We start from the raw sequence: 19,449 nt of genomic DNA on the forward strand, positions 1-19,449 counted from the left end.
ACTGTGTGTGGATCAAAGGAATGTCCTCTAACAGAAGATCACAATAAAATTTGTGATGCTGAAAGATTATTACGGGTGCTGTCACTGAGGTTTAGACAAATGGTCCAAAGGTGGTTTCAAATTCTACCATGGCAATTTCAGAAATTGACATCAGTCCTCTCTTTTAATTGGAACATAAAACATTGTCAACAATCAAAGTGCCAATAAAACTATAAAGTGATTATATTAGTTATATATAAACTTTAAACTATAGTCTAAAGACTATATCGACTTTAAGACATTGAATGTAAGACTCAATGAACTGAAGGGCCTTTTTCTGTGTTGTTCACATCTATATTAAAAGACCATAGAGTAACAATATTAGATTGTCTTAAACGCATTTAGTCCATAAATATACTTTAGAGAAGGAAAGATATCAGCCTATGTGTGGTTTAGCCGATATATCATTCCATTCTCACACAAACATGTTGACTCTTAATTGATCTCTGATGTGGTTTAGTAAGGAATGTTTTCACCTTTGTTCAGTAAACTAGGAATCAACAACAAGACAGTGACAGATATTTTTACCAGGGCTAATTTCACTAGTGCATCTTACCTTTTTCTCATGCAGAATTCTCTCCTCCTCTATAGTCTCTGTGACAACAGCAAGGTCATCAAGCGCTTTCATCAACTGCTCGTTAGGCACCATCTTTTCAATAAGAATTTGACTTTGCCTTTTAAGTTTTTTTTGTTCCAAAAGCATCTGCAGTGAAGGCAAATCATTTTAAACTGCAATCACATTTCTGTCCAAATTTATTATTTAGTTTGCAGCATGACCACTGGTGATCTTTTCCCCATGTTATTAATCTTAGGAAATTTGTTCCAGCCTGTTTGATGAGTCATTTTCATCATCAAAGCTAATGCTAGGAATGGTACCAATCACTCTGCAAGGCTCATAGCCTCACATTAATGCTATGCTCATGATTAACTAATTTCTTATCAAACTGCATCATTTATGCTTTAGCTTATGGCTTTCCAGCCAAAACTCTTTTTACCATCAACTTCGACGTTCCTAAAGAGTACATTCTCTCCGCACACCTCTTTTCAATGATTTCCTCCAATCGTACATCCATGTTTGTTTGCATATGTTATATCACATGCACAAAGTTCATGTCCTTCAGGTCTCTCTCAGCCCAATGACTAAATCACTGCCTTTTCATTTCCCCTATACCATTGAATGGGATATTCAAAGTACAGTTTTAAATTTTCATTTTTTTTTTGTCTCTTTCAGATACAGCCATAATGACAAATATGTTGAATGGCTCCAACCACCTACAAATCAAATTCATTTTCTGACAAAGCAGCTAACCTGTGTCATTGCTTGTTCCGTCATCCAATTTAACTAAAATTTTAATTTAATGAGACAACTGTCCTTGTTACGCTTTACAATTGTCCCCAGCTGCACATTGTGGTGCTACAGAAAAATGAATCTCAAAACTAAAAAAGGCATATGACCATTCAGTGACATGGAAATTACTGGTTAGCTTAAGTGAACAGTGTATATGTAGACTTTAAGGTGGCTGATGCATTCTGAAAGTCAGGCTCACAAAAGCCTGGCAAATTGCTAGATTTTACACTTTTATTTCTTGCTTGTTAGTTTGTCCTGATGTAATTTTTGAGCCAGAGATTTGGAAAGGGTTGTTCTACAGGAAATCCAGATGATATATACATTACAGGTGGTCTACAAAGTTCCATTGTATGGGTTTAAGTGGCTTGCCAAGACAAAGAGTTTGGACATTCAATCCCAGAAAATGCTTGAAGAGCTGTCATAAACTTGGAGGGGGTGGGGCGGGGGCTAGAGATTGTTTTCTTTGCACCTCAAGTAGAAAATTGTATATGAGGGTAGGGTGGAGAGAGATTACGGTTAGTAAGAAAGTATATTTTACCCATGTGTTCTTATCCGATTATAACAGCATTTATAATTTAATGAACTAGTTGAACTCTTCTGACAATAATTGATATATGTTATCGACATACCTGGAAAGACAATGCCAGTTAACATGTAACTAAACAATATATCAATTAATAATAGTCTTTCAAAGAAGTGACATTATAAGTGTATACAATTCTGCACCAATACTAAGAATGTATTTTTTTTTGTCATTTCGAAAATGTAACCATTCAGATACACTGTCAGTAATTGGTCTGTTATTAATTTTTGTACCTCACGCGCAAAGGTCTCTGCCTCCTTTCGGAGATCCTTCTCCAAATCCAGACTTTTTTCCAGGTCATCATATTCCTCCAGGGCCAAAATAGAAACTTAGAGAAACACAAATTTTAATTTTTTTTAATGTTACATTACAGTTATTCCATATTTTGAGTCAAAAAATATTTTCTGTATTAGTGAATATTTTTTACTTAATTCAGAGATATATATGTGTGTGTAACATATGTCCCTTAAACCTGAGCTTTTCTGATGAAGGGTCTAGGCCCGAAACGTCAGCCTCTCTGCTCCTATGATGCTGCTTGGCCTGCTGTGTTCATCCAGCCCTGCACCTTGTTGTCTAGAAAACTAAGTGTATTTGTTTGCGCACCTGAATGCTATTAATGGATTTTAAAGTCACATGTATGAAAAAGTTTGAATCTGCAGTAATCAGTACTTTTTTTATAATAATGAAAGATGCAAAATTTAAGAGTTTGCATTTTAAACTAGTGACATATGGGTTTGGTCTATTTGAGTGAAGAGGTTCAGTAATTAACTAGGTTTGCGCATGATTTTAAACCAGCGCATATCAGAAAGCAAATGACTGAAGGTCTTGTATTGTTTGAGTTGTCTTTGAGTTTAGAATAATTAAGAATTAATTTTAGCTTAGAAAACACAAACAATGGAAAGCTTTTATTCAGTTCAAATAAGACTGGACCAGGCTCAATTGCGAATTTACTTGCTTGTGGAGATAGAAATAGTTCAAAGCAATTAAGTGAGTATGTTACTTCAGTGAAACGACCGTAGTTTGTGAAAACTTCCAGAATGTTTGTTTAGAACTCTGCAGATTATTAAGGCACTGAGGAGATCTAAGTGGTTGGAGTGGTCAAGGGAAAGGTTTCCTATCTCTCAGGACTGGAATTGAAAAACAGTTAAATTAACATACAGGTTTAATAAGAAAAGAAAATGTCTCTGGGTTTTGGTTAATAGCAAATTGATTTTTTTTATTCATCAGAAGTGGGTATCTTCGGCAAGGCCAACATTTATGGACCATAACTATTTGCCCAGTCAGCAGTTAAGAGCCCACCACATTGCTGTGGGTCTGGAGTTACATTTAGGCCAGATCTGGTAAGGAAGGAAGATTTCCTTCTTTAAAGGACATTAGCGAACCGAATGAACTTTTAAAACAATAAACAGTGACTATATGATGGATAATAGGCTAGGTTTTGATTCCAGATTAATTTTATTAAAAATTAAATTTCACCATCAGCCATGATGAGATTCAAACACATGTCCCAGAACATTAGCATGGTGTTCTAGATTACTAGTCCAATAACAGCACCAGTATCTCACTACCTTGCTCTGATGTTGGGGAGTATATGGGAACTTCTTCCGTCAGGAGTTTGAAATATTTCAAACTGCGTTAGATGTAGATACCTTGGTTTTTTTTTCTTGTTTATAATATATCTGGTTTATTGTTAAAACCAAATCTGCAGCCTGGTGTTATTGTGCTTCAGTGAAAGACCACCACATTAGATTCTGGAAAAAAGAACAAAATATGATCTATCAAGCCAGATTACATTCTGGGATCTGACTTGTCCAGTGGTAACACTGGCTGGGACTGTAACATTTTAATAACCCTGCCTAAACTACATCGCTTTTGAAATGAAATATCAGGAAGAATGTTTAAAGTGTCTGTGTGACTAAAGCATTTCACTTTACAGAAAACAAGTTCCAAAATCTGCACTGAATAACCCTATCGCAGGGCAATTTCTCTTCATAAATAATTCTTATTTATTTGAGTTGAACAAATTTTGCTTGTTCTCATTCACATCACTAGATGGAGCACCAGTTTTTTTTATTGATTAAAATGGAGGCTCTGGGTGGAGGAACTGGATGGACATTGTCCAGCTTCCTTAATTGAACTGATTTTATCATCTACACTGCTCATGGAAAAGGTGGAGGCTTATCTGATTGTGTCATATTCTCATTTAAAGAACAATGTATCTTCTCCAAAAGACTTAGCAACAGAGATAATAGGAAGGAATACTTGCATTTACTTCTATTTCCTTTTGTTCCCATTCAAACATAGTTGCAAGGTGAAGGGAAATCACTCACTGCTTTTATCTTTTCAAGGTTACAGCAAAGAAAAATGGGAGTTTGTTGCAGTTTCTTTGTTAAAGAAGCAGCATTATGCAGTAACCATAATAATTTTGAAAAGCCAGCAGATATTGATTAATATGCATCAGAATTTCAATAAAACTGTGGTTACTATGTAATTTCTGTGTACCTATAATTGCTCTCCATAGTTTCCACTTTCCCAAAATAGTTAAAGAGAAGGTTAGGTCTTAAAACATTATCAATGGCTTTATTCAATCTTTATTGACAGAATATTTGAAGCACGTTTCACATTTCAGCTTGGTTGGATTTAAAGCCAATGCTTATTATGGTAATTATATTACATTTGGCCATTTTCTACACTCTCTGTTTTTAGCTCTGGACCACTTTATAGATTTAATGACTGATTAGGTACTCCTCCAACAAATTTCATGGTCAAAAGAGGAAAAGACTTCAATCCCTTTACTGTACAAGTCATACTGCCAAAGGTTAGGTAATAAAAATGCTGTGCACGCAGTTTCTGGTTTAAGGGCGTGAATATAAATGACACTTTGTCAGTCTTTAAATAGAGAATAATCGTTAAAATTTTAGATGAAGATCATCAAAGAAACTGTGCCATCACTTAGGTAGAACTTTTGTGAAGTTGAGTAGTAGTAAAATGTTGAGTAGTGAAATTACAACAATGAGTTGTGCTGGTAGAAGAGTTAACTGCAAACAACTTTTGATTAACTCAAAAGTTATCAAAGGTGTTTGTATATCTTTACACATGGCCCTTTTTTGTTTAAAGGCACAACTTTAACAGAGAATAGAATAAATCACTGATAGAAGGGAATCACTTGCACGAATTTAAAAAAAAGAAGGCATGTCAATGGGGAGGAAATGCTGGTTAGCTCATTCAGCTAGATGGTTGGCATGTGGTTCAAAACCTCACTTTTATCCCCATTCCAGATGAAGCAGACTTAGGGTTTGTCTCCTCAACTTGACCGCAGTAAAACCATGCCACAAGCTGCAGGTCAGCAGCCCATGAATAAACAAGGAGGCTCCTGAAGAATGAATAATGATAAATTATGAAGGTCAGAAGAATAGATGATATTTCTGCATCAAATGGTCTTGAGGTAGCCATAACGCCCAATGTAACTGAGTAATTATTGATTGAGAATGACGCCAGTAAAAAATTAATGATTCAGATAATGCACATGTACCCATTGATAATACAAAGCCATATTACACTATTCTCAGTACATATATATATATATATGTTAAAATGAAATTAATGGCTTTTATCTACAGTCATTGTCGTTCAGCCTCAGATACTTCACAGTAGCATTTGCCACTCCTTATTGCATTTTTGCAACAGAAAACCAGTAGTTATTTCTCTGATTTAACAACTAATCATTTTTCTAATTTCATGGCTTTATCAGAGAAAAAAATTAAACCTTTGTTGTACTTGGCTAGAAGTTGACTCTGCTTATCAATTTCAGCAGCCAGATCAATATTTCTCTGTTCTTCCTTCTGTAACTAGAAATAATAAAAATAAATATCCCATTACATTAAATACACGCAGCATGTAAACTGTAAAACTTACTTAAATCCACTTAAAGTATAAACTTCCCTATAATAGCAGTCTTTTTGAGTGATTTGAGTATCAAGATTTTTTTTTTACTTTCCGTATAGATATTTACAAATGCAGGAGTACATAATACATCCCCTTCAGCCAGTTCTGTTATTCAAGCAGATTGTGAGAGGTCTGGCCCTGAACTACCCTCCACCAATACCTCTCCACTGATATCCAACTGGGTGCTCTTGCCTGGTTCCATTCTTATTGATCTTCTCAGAGAGAATGACACTTCCAATAGTTTCTCATTCTGCTCTTGTAATATTACCTCCACCATATGACGTAACGATCTACCGTTGGTCCATTTCTCATCTACGTGCTGATCATGAAACTAAAAACCCACTAATGTCATTAGGAAAGGAAATCTTATTGTCCTTATCTGGTTTGATCCACACTTGACTCCAACTCAACAGCAATCTGGTTGACTCCTATTACAATTGTAGTGAAAATGGACTAAAAATATGCAACTTTCATCAATTGACTTTAACAATGAAATGTTCATAGACTAAAAATAGTTATAAAAAAGGACACTGCTGATCTAAAATGGAAGCTGTGATCACCCAACAAGCACAGGAAACTCCATTTGGAATATGCAAATCTGGCTGGCTTGGAATTACCTTTTTAATTAACAGGCACTAAAACTCAGAGAGGCACCAAGAAATTCCCATCTCTTGTTTTATTCACACTTGCATGATAACTGCACTTATTAGGAGATGAAAGGTTGCCCACAAATATCCAGTTTGGAATGAAAAAATGACACAGACAACAGAATCCATGAAGTAGCAGCAAAAAAAGGAGAGAAAACAACATGGGCTAATAACAGCAAGGATGCTTCTCTCTTTCTCTCGCTCTTTCTCAATCGCACAAACCAGTGCTGGTGAAAAAGCAACTTGGAAAAATCTTGTTCATTGAGGACTCAAGATATGCAAACTTTGTCACGTGTGAAAGAAACAAGACAATAGCTACACACTACGTTTGAGTCATTTCATTTTTACAACTCAAGGGACTCTCTATCTTAGTAACTGTATTTCCTATCTCTACTACATATGCCTGCTCCAAACCATTCTTTTCTCAGCTCTTTATCTATTTTTGTGCATGTTATTGATGTTGGGTTTTATTAAAGTTTCTATACAGTAGGCAATAAGACTCTACACGTAGAAAACCCTGGAATTGGCTCTCCTTCATTATTGATCTGCTTAACTGAGTTTAATTGAAGCCTGACAGTTATGTTTTAAAATATTTGCTGTGACTAACTGAGAGGGCATTTAAAAAAGAGGGGAGCTGTGACCTTTCCTCACTTGGGTGCATCACTTAACTGCCCTCAGAAATGGCGGTGCAAACATTATAAAGTGAGTCACCACCACCAGCTCAAGAACAAATAAAGATGTCAAATACATGTCAGCTTTGCCTGAAAGGTTCAAATCCAAAGAAAATAAAAGCCGCCCAAAACTAAAGTCATATTCCTTACAAGGTCTGACCAAAGCTTTGTTCAACTGAAGTATAACTTCATCATTTTTCCAACCCCTTTAGATAAATAAAAATATTTCAATGAACCTTTCTGATTACTTTTGCATCTGTGCACTACTTTTTCCGAAACTGATACTACTGATTCATGTGTTTATACATCCTTATGGTCCTCCACAGTTCCAAATTTCTGACCATGTCTCCCTTGACTTCACAATTCCTTTCAGGAAAATTGTTCATTTTAAAATCAATATACATTTCACTGACTTCTCTACATATTGCAGATTCACAAGTTAATCTTTTTAAACACATTACATACAATACCAACTCATTTTTACTGCTCAGGGACTAACTGACATGCAATTTTATAGTCAGCAAGATTCTGTTTTTATTTTACTTCGCATTTACTAACTTTGAGCAAGGTGAACAACAGTCACCAAATATTCTTTTTTGTACTGTGTGCTACACATATTTCTTCAGGTGTCTTACTTCTTGATGTTAACTACAATCAAAAAGGTGGGTCTGATCAATAATAAAGTCAGCATGTTGACTAAATTAATTGGTCTACCCTGAAGAAATATTCAAAATGCTCTTAGTTCGGTCCCTTGTTCATTTCCTATTCACTATCTCAATCCTGAGATGGCAATAGTGTCGCTATTTTGACGTGTGATGTATATTTCAAATTAACTTTAAACATAGAAACTGGAATTGATGGCAAGATTGCAACTCTGACAAGAAGAATCTACACTCAGAAGAAAACTGATGATGCAATAAAATATCACAAAAGACCTAACATTCCAGAATCTTTTTCAGACTAAATATTATGTATGATGATATTTAGCCATTTTGTTGCATCAATAGATTCTTTTATTAATCTAGCTGTACTTTGTCTGCAGACAATTGATTTTACATTAATTTCAGCCTTTCCATTGATAAATTAAATACTTTTAATGTTTAGTCACTGTTATTATGTGATGCAGCAGTCTATTTGCACACATAGTCCAAACAAGCAGCCTTGAGGTATGTGACCAGATAATTAAAACATCTTATTGTGAGCTGAGGAATAAACATCCAGAACACAAGAAGAATTCTTTTGCTCCTTATGGGAAACTGCTGCATTACATTGAAATGTCGACTTAGATCCTATTCTCAAATCTGTGGATAGCAGCTTCAACACATAAATTTCTTACTCAGAGTTCAAGTTGACACTACTCGCCTAATAATGTCCAAGAGTAAAATTGAGATCGTAATTATTTCAAATATCTTGCATTACTCATCAGTAACAAATATTACTCTGAATCCAATACCCATCAGTAACAAATATTACTCTGAATCCAATACTTACTTTATCAGTTAGGTCCTCCCAAAGACCTTTCAGGTTTTCCAACTGAAAGGATAGCTGCTTCTTCTCTTCCAGTGTTGATATCAACTCATTTCGAAGCTCTATATTTAGAAACATTTCTTAATTACATAAATAACTGCTTTCTTTTCTTACTCTAACTTTTAGCAAAGTTTGCAATTGTCAGAATAAGGGTTCTCGATGTTGAAGAATGGAACAGTGTTGGTTTTGCATGTTTCTAGATTGGATAAATATGGTTTAATAAAATTCTGTGTGTTCCAAGATTAAGCGTGAGCCCAAATGAATCATAGAATCCCTACAGTACAGAAACAGGCCATTTGGCCCATTGAGTCACACTGACCTTCCGAAGAGCATCCCACTAAGACCCATCCCCCCTCCCTATCCCCGTAACCCCACATTTCCCATGGCTAACCCACCTAGCCTGCACATCCCTACACACTATAGATGCTACCAACACTAAGCAAATAAAAAAGAAACTTCTATAGGTCTTAATGGGTGTTTGGAAATGTTTTACAACCACATTATTTGTAGTTATTAACCAACAAATAAGAGGCCAATCTAGAATGTGAGTACGTCTTTGAGCTGGTCTCAGACAATTATTTCATATTTGTTTCAGTTCTCATAAATGATTCAGTTTGAAACGTGTGCAGCTTATTAGGATGCAAAGATGAAAAAGCAACCTCCATTAAGGTATTGCTTCAAAATAAGGCAGAGCTGATTTAGGACTAAGTTGACGAGGAGCATCTTCACCCAAAGGTTTATGAATCTGTGGAATTCTCTGCCCAGTGAAGCGGTTGAGGCAACCTTATTGAATAGTTTTAAGGCAAAGACAGATAGATTTTTGAATAGCAAAGGTATTAAGGGTTATGGTGAGCAGGCTGGTAAGTGGAGCTGACTCCATGAAAAGATCAGCCATGATGTTATTGAATGGTGGAGCAGGTTGGACGGACCAGATGGCGTACTCCTACTCCTATTTCTTATGTTCTTATATGATCTCACATATATTACATATCTATAATGCTTTGCAAGAATAAGAACAACATTAACATGTAAGGCAATTACATTTTTTTTAATTTCAAGGAACTGCATGGGTGGATTTAGGAATTCTCTTTTCAATGAAATAGTGTTCTTTTTTACAATACTTCACCTTGAATTTGCTGTTGGCAGTCAACTGAGGAACATCTGGCATCTTTGTCTAATGTTGTATTTGTCGTATCAATTGCTGAATCCTCATCTAAAGACAGGTTTAGAGGGATGGTCTCCTTTCCAAGTTGTGCCATGTACAACATGCTGATTCTTTTAAGAAACTTGTTGTCTTTGTCCAGCTGAAAGACAAAATTTCTGCAAAGCTCAGCAATTTTGTCCCAAACACTGATCATCAAAGTAATATTCTTCCCTTGCTGCGGTGAATTCAGCTTTGTAAAGGTCAGCATTCAGTCTGGCATTTCTTTCTGATTTCCAATGGTTTTGCTCAGGGATGCGGGATAATCCCGAGAAATACCTGCCATGAGTGTTACTGCATTTGTTAATAAACCATTTGATTCTGTAACGAAGTATGAAATTATAAAGCACCTACAGAACTAGAAATAAATTAGAAACATAAGTACATTTTAAAAAAAACTGGAGTAATTTTATAGAATTCTATGAAAAGACAGAAGAAAGGATAAAGGAAATACAATGGCTTCTAAAATATAGATTTGAAAAATCTGCTAATTTACCAGGGTAGCACTGAGAAACCAGCAAACTGCAGGATCATAAAACCAAAATGTATAAGAGCAGAATTCGACCATTCAACCCACTGAGTCCACTCCACCAATCTTTACTAATATATTTCTCAACCCCATTCTCCTGCCTTCTCCCTGTAACCTTACTAATCATGAACCTATTTACTTCTGCCTTAAATACACTCAATGATTTGGCCTCCACAGGCTTCTGTAGCAATGAGTTCCACAGATTAACCATCCTCTGGCTGAAGAAATTCCTCCTCATTTCAGTTCTAAAGCATTGCCCCTTCACTCTGAGTCTGTGCCCTCAGGTCCTAGTCTCTCCTACTAGTGGAAACATCTTCTCCACATCCACTCTATTTAGGCATCTAGGTATTCTGTAAGTTTCAATCAGATCCCCCGAAATCCTATAACCTTCATTGAATTCAGACCTAGAGCTCTCAACTGCTCCTCATTCGACAAGCCCTTCATCCCCGGGATCATTCTTGTAAACCTCATCTGCACCCTTTCAAGGCCAGCACATTCTTCTTCAGATACAGGGGCTAAAACTGGTCAATATTTCAAATGTTGTCTGACCAGAGCTTAATACAGCATCCACAGTACAACTCTGCTCTTCTATTCTAGTTCCCTTGAAATGAATACTAATACTGCATTTGCCTTCCAAACTGCGAACTCTACATGCCTGTTAACCTTAAGTGAATCCTGAACTAGCACTATCTCATTCAGAACACCAGTGAGTAGTCCATCTAGTCCGGGTCATTTATCCAGACTTTTCAGCTTCCCCAGCACCTTCTCCTTAGTGATGCCTACTACACTCACCTCTGTACCTTGACTGTCTTGAAGTTCTGGTATCTTGCTGGTGCTTTCCACTGTGAAAACTGAAGGAAAGTACCTATTCAGTTCCTTCACTTTTCTTTGTTCCCCATTACTACTTCTCCAGCCCCATTTTCCAGCAGTGCAATGTCCACTCTTTCCCATCTCTTACCTTTCAGATACCTAAAAAAAACTCTTGCAATCTTCTTCTATGTTACTAGCTAGCTTACTGTCATATTTCATCTTCTCCCCCATTATTGCTTTTCTAGTTGTCCTCTGCTGGTTTTTTAAGGCTTTCCAATCCTCTGGTTCCCACTAATCTTCACCACATTGTATGCTTTCTCTTTTGCTTTATGTTGTCCCTGACATCCCTCGTCAGCTATGGTTGCCTCATCCTCCACTTAGTGCGCTTTTTCTTCCTCGGGATGAATTGCCGCTGTGCCTCCCGAATTAACCCCAGAAACTCTGCCATTGCTGCTTCATTGTCTTCCCTGCTAGGGTTCCCTTCCAATTACCTCTGGCAAGCTCCTCCCTCAGTCTTTGTAGTTATCTTTATTCAATTGTAATATTATTACATATGATTCAAGCTTTTCCCATTCTGACTACTGTTACGAGGCCTATACACGACTCCCATCAGGGTCATTTCTTCCTCTGCAGTTCCTCAACTCACCCCACACAGATTCAATGACTCTGACTCTGTATTGCTTCTTGCTATCAACTGAATTCAATTTCTTACGAACAACCTAACCTTGCACCCCTTGCATGTCCTTTTGATTGGACATATATCCTTGGATATTTTGTTCCCAGTCCGATCCCTTTGCAGCCATGTCTCTGTGACACCCACAACATCATATCAGCCAATTTCAATTGGTGTTACAAGATCATTTACCTTGTTTTGCGTAGTCGACCCAACAGCACCCTCAGGTGTGCACTCATCGCACCCCCACTCCCTTCTCATAGTTGTCCCATTATCTGCTGCGCCTTAAGTTAAATTGCTGACCTTTTCCATACTCTCTGTCCTGTTACTTGTTCTGTTAACTTCACCAACCTCTGCTGAGGACTCCCTCTCTTTAATCTGGTCCATAATTTTCCATGCCGCCCCCAACCCCACTAATTAGTTTCACATCAGACAATCTCATCAGAGACCTGTGGGGGACAGGAGAGTGAGTCAGCAGCCAGAAAACCAGTGCCTGGATTTGGGAGGTGGGGGAAGGGGAGTGATCTGTTCGAGATGAATGTGCAGAACAAGAGGGAGGAGTTGAGATCAAGTGGACATAAATATGCACTTTGTCAATACAAACTGGCATCTCAATAAGCCTTGGTGTTAAGCACCGAGAATCTGGATCTGTAGACTTTAACAGTTTAATCTCAGCCTTCTCAATGAATGTGGTGATAACGCACTTTAAGACAGAAACTGCTCAAATAACATGCAGAATGACAAAGGCCAAGAACAAAATGAGAATCTATGTGGGAAGAACATGTTTCTTCAGCATAATGCAATCATTGCAGAAAAGCAATCCACGGGCACTGTAAAAACACACAAGCATTTAGATTACAGCATAAATGGTGGCATGATAGAGGACAACAAGGTTGAACATGGGTGAAGCAGGTGCATCTATCTACATATACAAGAGGCTCAAAAACAGGCAAACGGTTTCCAAGATGATGTTCTTGGTAGGCTGAAAATCTGGGGATTTAAACACCGGATGCAGAGGGAACAACTAGCTGAAAGTAAGGAAAACCAAAATGGTGGGGGAAAGAAAATTGGGGAATCTCACACCAGAAATATTGGAAGTTGCAACTATATCTGCAAAGGGAGCTCTTTGCATAGCGAATTGCTATCAAATATGTTTACGTAGACAATTTAGTTTGTCAATGTTCAAATTTGTATCAAAAATCCTAATAATAGTAAGCTTCATCAACAAGCTGCATACATGGATGCTAAAGAAATTGTACGTCAACCTTTTTTTTAAATTTCTCTGTCCACTTTTATCATGGTGACTTACTATAAGCTAGTCAAGCTGAAATTACATCCTCCTGCTAATGATGGCACTGCAAATAGTGCAATTATAGCAGGGAATATTTATGGAGTCAGTCCGTCTAATAGAATTGGGTCAAAGGAGCCAGGAGTTTGTGTCTTGTGGACAAGATGACTTTGGAAGTGAATGAAGGGAGATGGGAGAAACCAGAGCAAGTTGGGAGTTCCAGGCAAGAGCAGGGAGGAACTTTAAAAGAAGTTTGTCCCAGTGGCCTAATGGAGGTATGGAATGTGGCAGACACAGCTGATTGGATGTCATTTTCTTAGTGACAAAGTAGACCATGGACCTCAGACACTTGTTGGAGGTGAGCTTGCAGAGGACAAGGGGATATGGTTTCAAGAAGATTTATTGCAGCAGGGAAAGGAAGTCAGCTTTCAGGAATTTCTAGGAATACTGGGTAGATGATGGATTAGTGGTATTGCCAGGTTATTAATCCAGAGACCCAGGTAATGTTCTGGGGACTTGAGTTTGAATCCCACCGTGGCTGATTGTGGAATTTGAATTCAATACTAAGCTGAAAATAAGAGTCTAATGATGACCATGAAACCATTGCCATTTGTTAAAACAGTTTTTTAAAATATTTATTCATGGGATGTGGGCATCACTGCGTAGGTCAGCTTTATTGCCCACCCCTAATTGCCCAGTCAGTAGTTAAGAGTCAACCACTTTGCTGTGGGTTTCGAGTCCCATGTTGACCAGACCAGGTATAAATAGCAGATTTCCTTCCCTAAAGGACATTAGTGAACCACAAGGGTTTTCCCTGACAAATGGCAATGGTTTCAAGGTAAACTATACCTACTCATCTTTTTTGACTTATCTGTAGCATCTTTGACAGAGTAAGCAACACCATCCTTCTCCATCGCCCCTCTACTGTTAACAGTTATGGGGACTTCTGTCACTTGATTCAATTTTAACAATCTAATCTTAGTCAGAAAATCATTGGCAATGATTTCTCCTCCAGCTCCTGCACCATTATCTCCATGGTTCCTCGAGGATTGATCCTTAGCACCCTTCATCTATATGTTACCCCTCAATAACATGATGCAGAAGTATGTCCTCAGTTTTCAAATGTGTGTTGAAGACACCCAGTTCTACCTCACTTACAACGTGCTCAACTCCCTCACAGTCACTAATTAACCAGACTGCTGAACAGACATCCAGTACTGGATGAGCAGAAATTTCCTCTAGTACAAAAAGTAGGAAGACTAAAGCCATTGTTTTCAATCTCATTACAAACTCCAAACTCTAGTTACTAACTCCATCCCTCTCCCCTCGCAACAGTTTGAGGTTAAGCTGGCCTGTTCACAACCTTGGTGTCTCAGCTGATCCTGACATGAGCTTCCAACCCCAAAGGTTGTGCCACCAGTACATTTTGAAAATTTAACCTAACTTCACCTATAGTCAGCTCATCATTGCTATTATTGCTGCAGGTGCCTCAGCCACAGGTATTGGAACAGTCAAAAGGATACAGAAAACCAATGCTATATGCAATCTGAGCATTATTTGATACTGAAACTCAATATTCAGTTACCAAAAAAGAAGTTCTCTCAATTACATGGGCCCTGAGAAATTTCAGATTACATACTGGGTCTCAAAGTTCTTATAAAGCTGCTGGTCTCTGTTAGATGAAAAAAGATTTAGCATGAATTCCTCTGTGTATAAAATGGCTTCATTTTCATTTCATGAGATTTGTATATGAGGTCAAATGCATGTAAAAGAAATGACAACTATCAGCAGATGCCTCCTCCAGAGAGATTGTTGATGATCTTTCCTTAGCTGACAAGGAATTCACTGATGATCCTGATTCTTACAGCAAGCACCAAGCTGACCAGAAAAGAAACATAATGGTTTAACTATGAAAAGGTATTTCAAATGTAGGTAACATTTCACAACTGTTGATGACTTACTGGTTTTCTGCTACGCTTGTTATCCATCCTTCACCAAGACAGCATACATGAAGGACATCTGGGCATCACCAAATGTGGCGATAGTAGGAACTGCCAATGCTGGAGAATCTGAGATAACAAGGTGTAGAGCTGGATGAACACAGCAGGCCAAGCAGCAGCAGAGGAGCAGGAAAGCTGACAATCCGGGTCTGGACCCTTCTTCAGAAATGGGGGAGGGGAAGGGGATTCTGAAATAAATAGAGAGAGGGGGGAGATGGATGGAAGGTGGATAAAGGAGCAGATAGATGGAGAGGAGACAGACAGGTCAAGGAGGTGGGGATGGAGACAGTAAAGGTGAGTGTAGGTGGGGAGTTAGGATGGGGGTTGGTCGTCAAGGGAAGACGGACAGGTCAAGGAGGCGGGGATGAGGCTGGTAGGTAAGAGGTGGGGGTGGGGGTTGGTCAGTGAGGTGGGAGGAGCGGATAGGTGGGAAAAAAGACGAACAGGTCAAGGAGGCGAGGAAGGGCTGGGCTGGTTTTGGGATGAGTTTGGAGGTGGGGAGATTTTGAAGCTTGTGAAGTCCACATTGAGACCATCTGCCTCCCCCACTCTCTCTACTTATTTCAGAATCCCCTTCCCCTCCCCCTCCCCCATTTCTGAAGGGTCCAGATCCGAAATGTCAGCCTTCCTGCTCCTCTGATGCTGCTTGGCCTGCTGTGTTCATCCAGCTCTACACCTCGTTATCACCAAATGTGGAGTTGGAGCTAAATTTCAGTATAGTGGCTGGTAATCACTAAACAGATAGAAGTTGTCATGATCGATTTTCACAAGTGGCCCTGAAAGAAGTGAACCATCGATTCCTGCTACTCTTCCCATCAGACCATGGTAATATGTTGGAGCTGGTCTGTTTGTGTTGAAGGACACTTTTATCTAATAGAGGTCAACTATTTCTCTCAGTGCATCAAAGTTAAGAAATTTTAATCCACGAGTACAGATGCAGTCTTCAAAGTTCGACATGAAATATTTATCATTCATAAAAAACTAACTGCAGTTATAGCTAATAATGGTCTGTAATTTGCCAATGAAACATTTGAGAAAGTTGTGACCATTTCAAGGTACCAGCACATGACTCGTTCACCAAGATAGCGTCAGTTGAATGGTCCAGTTATAACACAGTCAAAGAAAAGCACAGACGTCTTCATAGCTCCACTGCAGTCCATTGTAACTTCTCACCGGAACTACCAGCGTGGAGAAAACCAAAACTTCACCTTCCTATTCTTTCAAAACAGCTGACTTCACAAAATACTCCTGCAGATTTGCCAGAAGGAACAGAAATTTTATTAACTATAAGCGGTTAACCACAACAGACATCATACCTTGCCAAGTCTGGATCAAGGTCCAATGGTATGGATCAAGCATCACAACAGGAACAGTACTGTCACACAACATGTACCAAATCAATAACTCATACCTCATGAACACATCTGGGGGAACAGTGCGTTAGAATTGCAGATGTCATAGCACATTAAATAATCACAAAATATCACTACTTCAATAGGATGGCCCTCATGAACACTACCAGGAATCTGATCGGCCACAATAAACTCAAATATGAGACTTATAACCAAATCAGTTATCCCCAAACTGATCCTCATGGTCCAATGTATTCTCGATTAGAAACGGTTGTCAAACCTCTGGATCGACTGAATATTTAAAGCAGACATTTTTTTTTGGGGGTGGGGGGTGTGGGTGGGGATGATGGGGTAGTTATAAATCTACTTTACTTATTTTAAACAGTTGTACACAGATTTAACAACCAGAATAAAGCTTGGGGTGAGATGTTCAATGAGACAGTTAGTCCCTGAAAAGGTTAACTAACAATATGAGATGAGCTTTGTCCATCAGAATATAAAATACTACTCGAGAGCAGCTAACCAGTTCAAGGTTCTAAGTTCAGTACCAACTCAAGCTCCAGTTGCACATTCAGTGCGAAGTTCTACGTAGCTAAACAGTAATGTGCATTTACTCTTACTTTGAGACTGAGGTTTTGCAAGATACTCTCATGTAGCTCAAATGTAATGTAACTGGCTATTGAGTGCTATGTTATAAACATACTTTGTCTATGTCTCTCTTCTGCCAAACACGTTGTGTAGGCATCCTTCTCCTCTTTGGTTTCAGTAACATAAAGTGTGGTAGCACTGAATCTACCCAAAGCATCTGAGATGGCACTGGTGGACATCACCGCATATATCAAATAATGCGCATTGACTTTAGTCCCTGTGGTCTTAACCACTGTGAATTGGATGTAATATATTATATTTGTGTCCATCACGTGGCCAAACATCTACAGAAGTCAGTATGTCTTTGATCTTTTGAAACACTCTTCATAAGGTGTGTCTCTAACCATCCATGAGAATTTTTGAGTAGGTGTCTAAAGGTGATGGTGCCAAGTGGGGCATAAGATTTTTTCACTGCCCTTGTTTATTAGGAATCTGGCTTTATACCACCTTTGTCAATGATATGACCCAGAAATTGAATAGGAGTTCTTCTAGAGTTCATATTTCTCATCGAGGGTAACTTTGCTGCTATGCAGTTGTGTCAAGCTGTTATTCCTTGGTCAGAAATGTTTATTACTACTCCATGGATTGAAATATTGTCCATATGACATTTAATGCTTTTCAACCTTTGTAGAATATTGGATGAAGACATTGGAAGATCACTGGAGATGAGGTGATTCCAAAAGTCTCAAATGGAGTGATGTATGAGATATGAATATTTTATTTCATGAAACCTGCAGGAAACTGCCAACAAGCTTAGTGCAGATCTTGTTTTAAGAGAGTCTGGATTAGCTCTAATCCATAGCAGCCATCAGTTGGATTACTCTAGCCACTGCCATATTGAAATTTGTAAGATCAATGCTTATTCTGAGAAAACAGAGAGATTTTGGTATGGTCACCTCCAATGCCCAAACGCCATTCTGTTGAATTTGTCAACTGTGAAATGGCACCTATATGTGTCATCTCCTGTAAACGTTTGCTCACTTACTTCATTCAAGGATGAAGACTTTTTTTAGATGTGCAAAGACAAAATGGTTTAGCATTTTTTCCTTAATGTGATGCTATATTCTGTGTTAAGTTTACTGTGAATAGTTTAGGGTATTCTTTCTCAAATCTAGTCTTCTTGTGGTTGTAAGTTCATATATTTGGCAGAGGAGATCCATGCACTGTTGTTCAATGACAAGCTCTGCTGAATATTGATGACTTATGCCCTTTCTGTTTAGTAATAATCTTTATGCCTTCATGACACATACAGCACCCTTTTACTTTGGGGGTTGTTCCACCCACTCTCCCCATGAGGAACTAAATCTGAAGGTTGTTGTTTCCTTACTCAGATAATAGAGTATCACTTGCCATAGTGTCAAGTTAATAATGAGCTAGATGACCATTCGCCTGAAATGATCTTGGTCCTATCTGGTTCAGTTCAGTCACTTAGTACCTCCAGAATAGTTAAGTTGCATTTTGTAAAAGTGGTTCATCATACAAGGGCATACATTCTAATGAAGAAATGTCTTGCTGCTCTGGGTGTCGGGTGTTACCCTCGTTCACAAGTGACCGTGATTAGTTCTGTTGTTCAAAGGCTGTTTTTGACTTCACAACGTTCTCTGGAAATGTCCCACTTTCTTACGGAATGGCCTGATAAAGCTGGACATTGTTACTAGTTCTGTGATTTTTAAAAAAAATATATACATCTGATATAGTAACTTCTAGCATCAAAATGATAGACCAATATCAAAAAAAAATCTTCTGCGATGTTTTGGTTTTTTGAACCTTAGAAAGCTGACCAACTCTGATGATCTTCTTAGGCTTAGTTGACTTTCTGCTCCCATCATTTTCTTGCACTGCTCTTAGATTTCTGTTTCTACCACCATCTAGATAGGTCTTTCCAAGTGAGATCCTCTTTTCATTTTAGCATACCTTAAAGAAATGTATCCAAAATTCTGCTGACAATTCTGTCTTGGATTAGTTCTGACTGTAAATCATCATAATCTGTAAATTCTGACAATGTACAATAATCATTCATAAAGGTGTCAACAGGTTCTGCTAAGAGCTGTATTTTTCTGTTAAACATTTCTCTCTCCATTATATCAGAGACAGTAGGAACTGCAGATGCTGGAGAATCCGAGACAGCAAGGTGCAGAGCTAGATGAACACAGCAGGCCAAGCAGCATCATAGGAGCAGGAAGGCTGA

At 38.2% G+C, this 19,449-nt stretch overlaps 1 protein-coding gene across 1 annotated transcript in view; it reads right to left on the reverse strand.

Annotated features, from left to right (window-relative positions):
• shtn1 (shootin 1) overlaps positions 1 to 19,449 on the reverse strand; it is an 83,142-nt gene that overhangs the window by 24,278 nt on the left and 39,415 nt on the right. Inside the window, exons 5-9 of the mRNA XM_048608937.1 lie at positions 9,887 to 10,064; positions 8,725 to 8,822; positions 5,737 to 5,818; positions 2,204 to 2,298; positions 596 to 742 (exon numbers count right to left, since the gene is read on the reverse strand). Coding sequence (XP_048464894.1) covers positions 596 to 742; positions 2,204 to 2,298; positions 5,737 to 5,818; positions 8,725 to 8,822; positions 9,887 to 10,064 — 600 coding nt within the window. The remainder of the gene's footprint in view (positions 1 to 595; positions 743 to 2,203; positions 2,299 to 5,736; positions 5,819 to 8,724; positions 8,823 to 9,886; positions 10,065 to 19,449) is intronic.

Source organism: Rhincodon typus, chromosome 20, assembly GCF_021869965.1.
Source record: "Rhincodon typus isolate 14 chromosome 20, sRhiTyp1.1, whole genome shotgun sequence".
NCBI lineage: Eukaryota > Metazoa > Chordata > Chondrichthyes > Orectolobiformes > Rhincodontidae > Rhincodon > Rhincodon typus.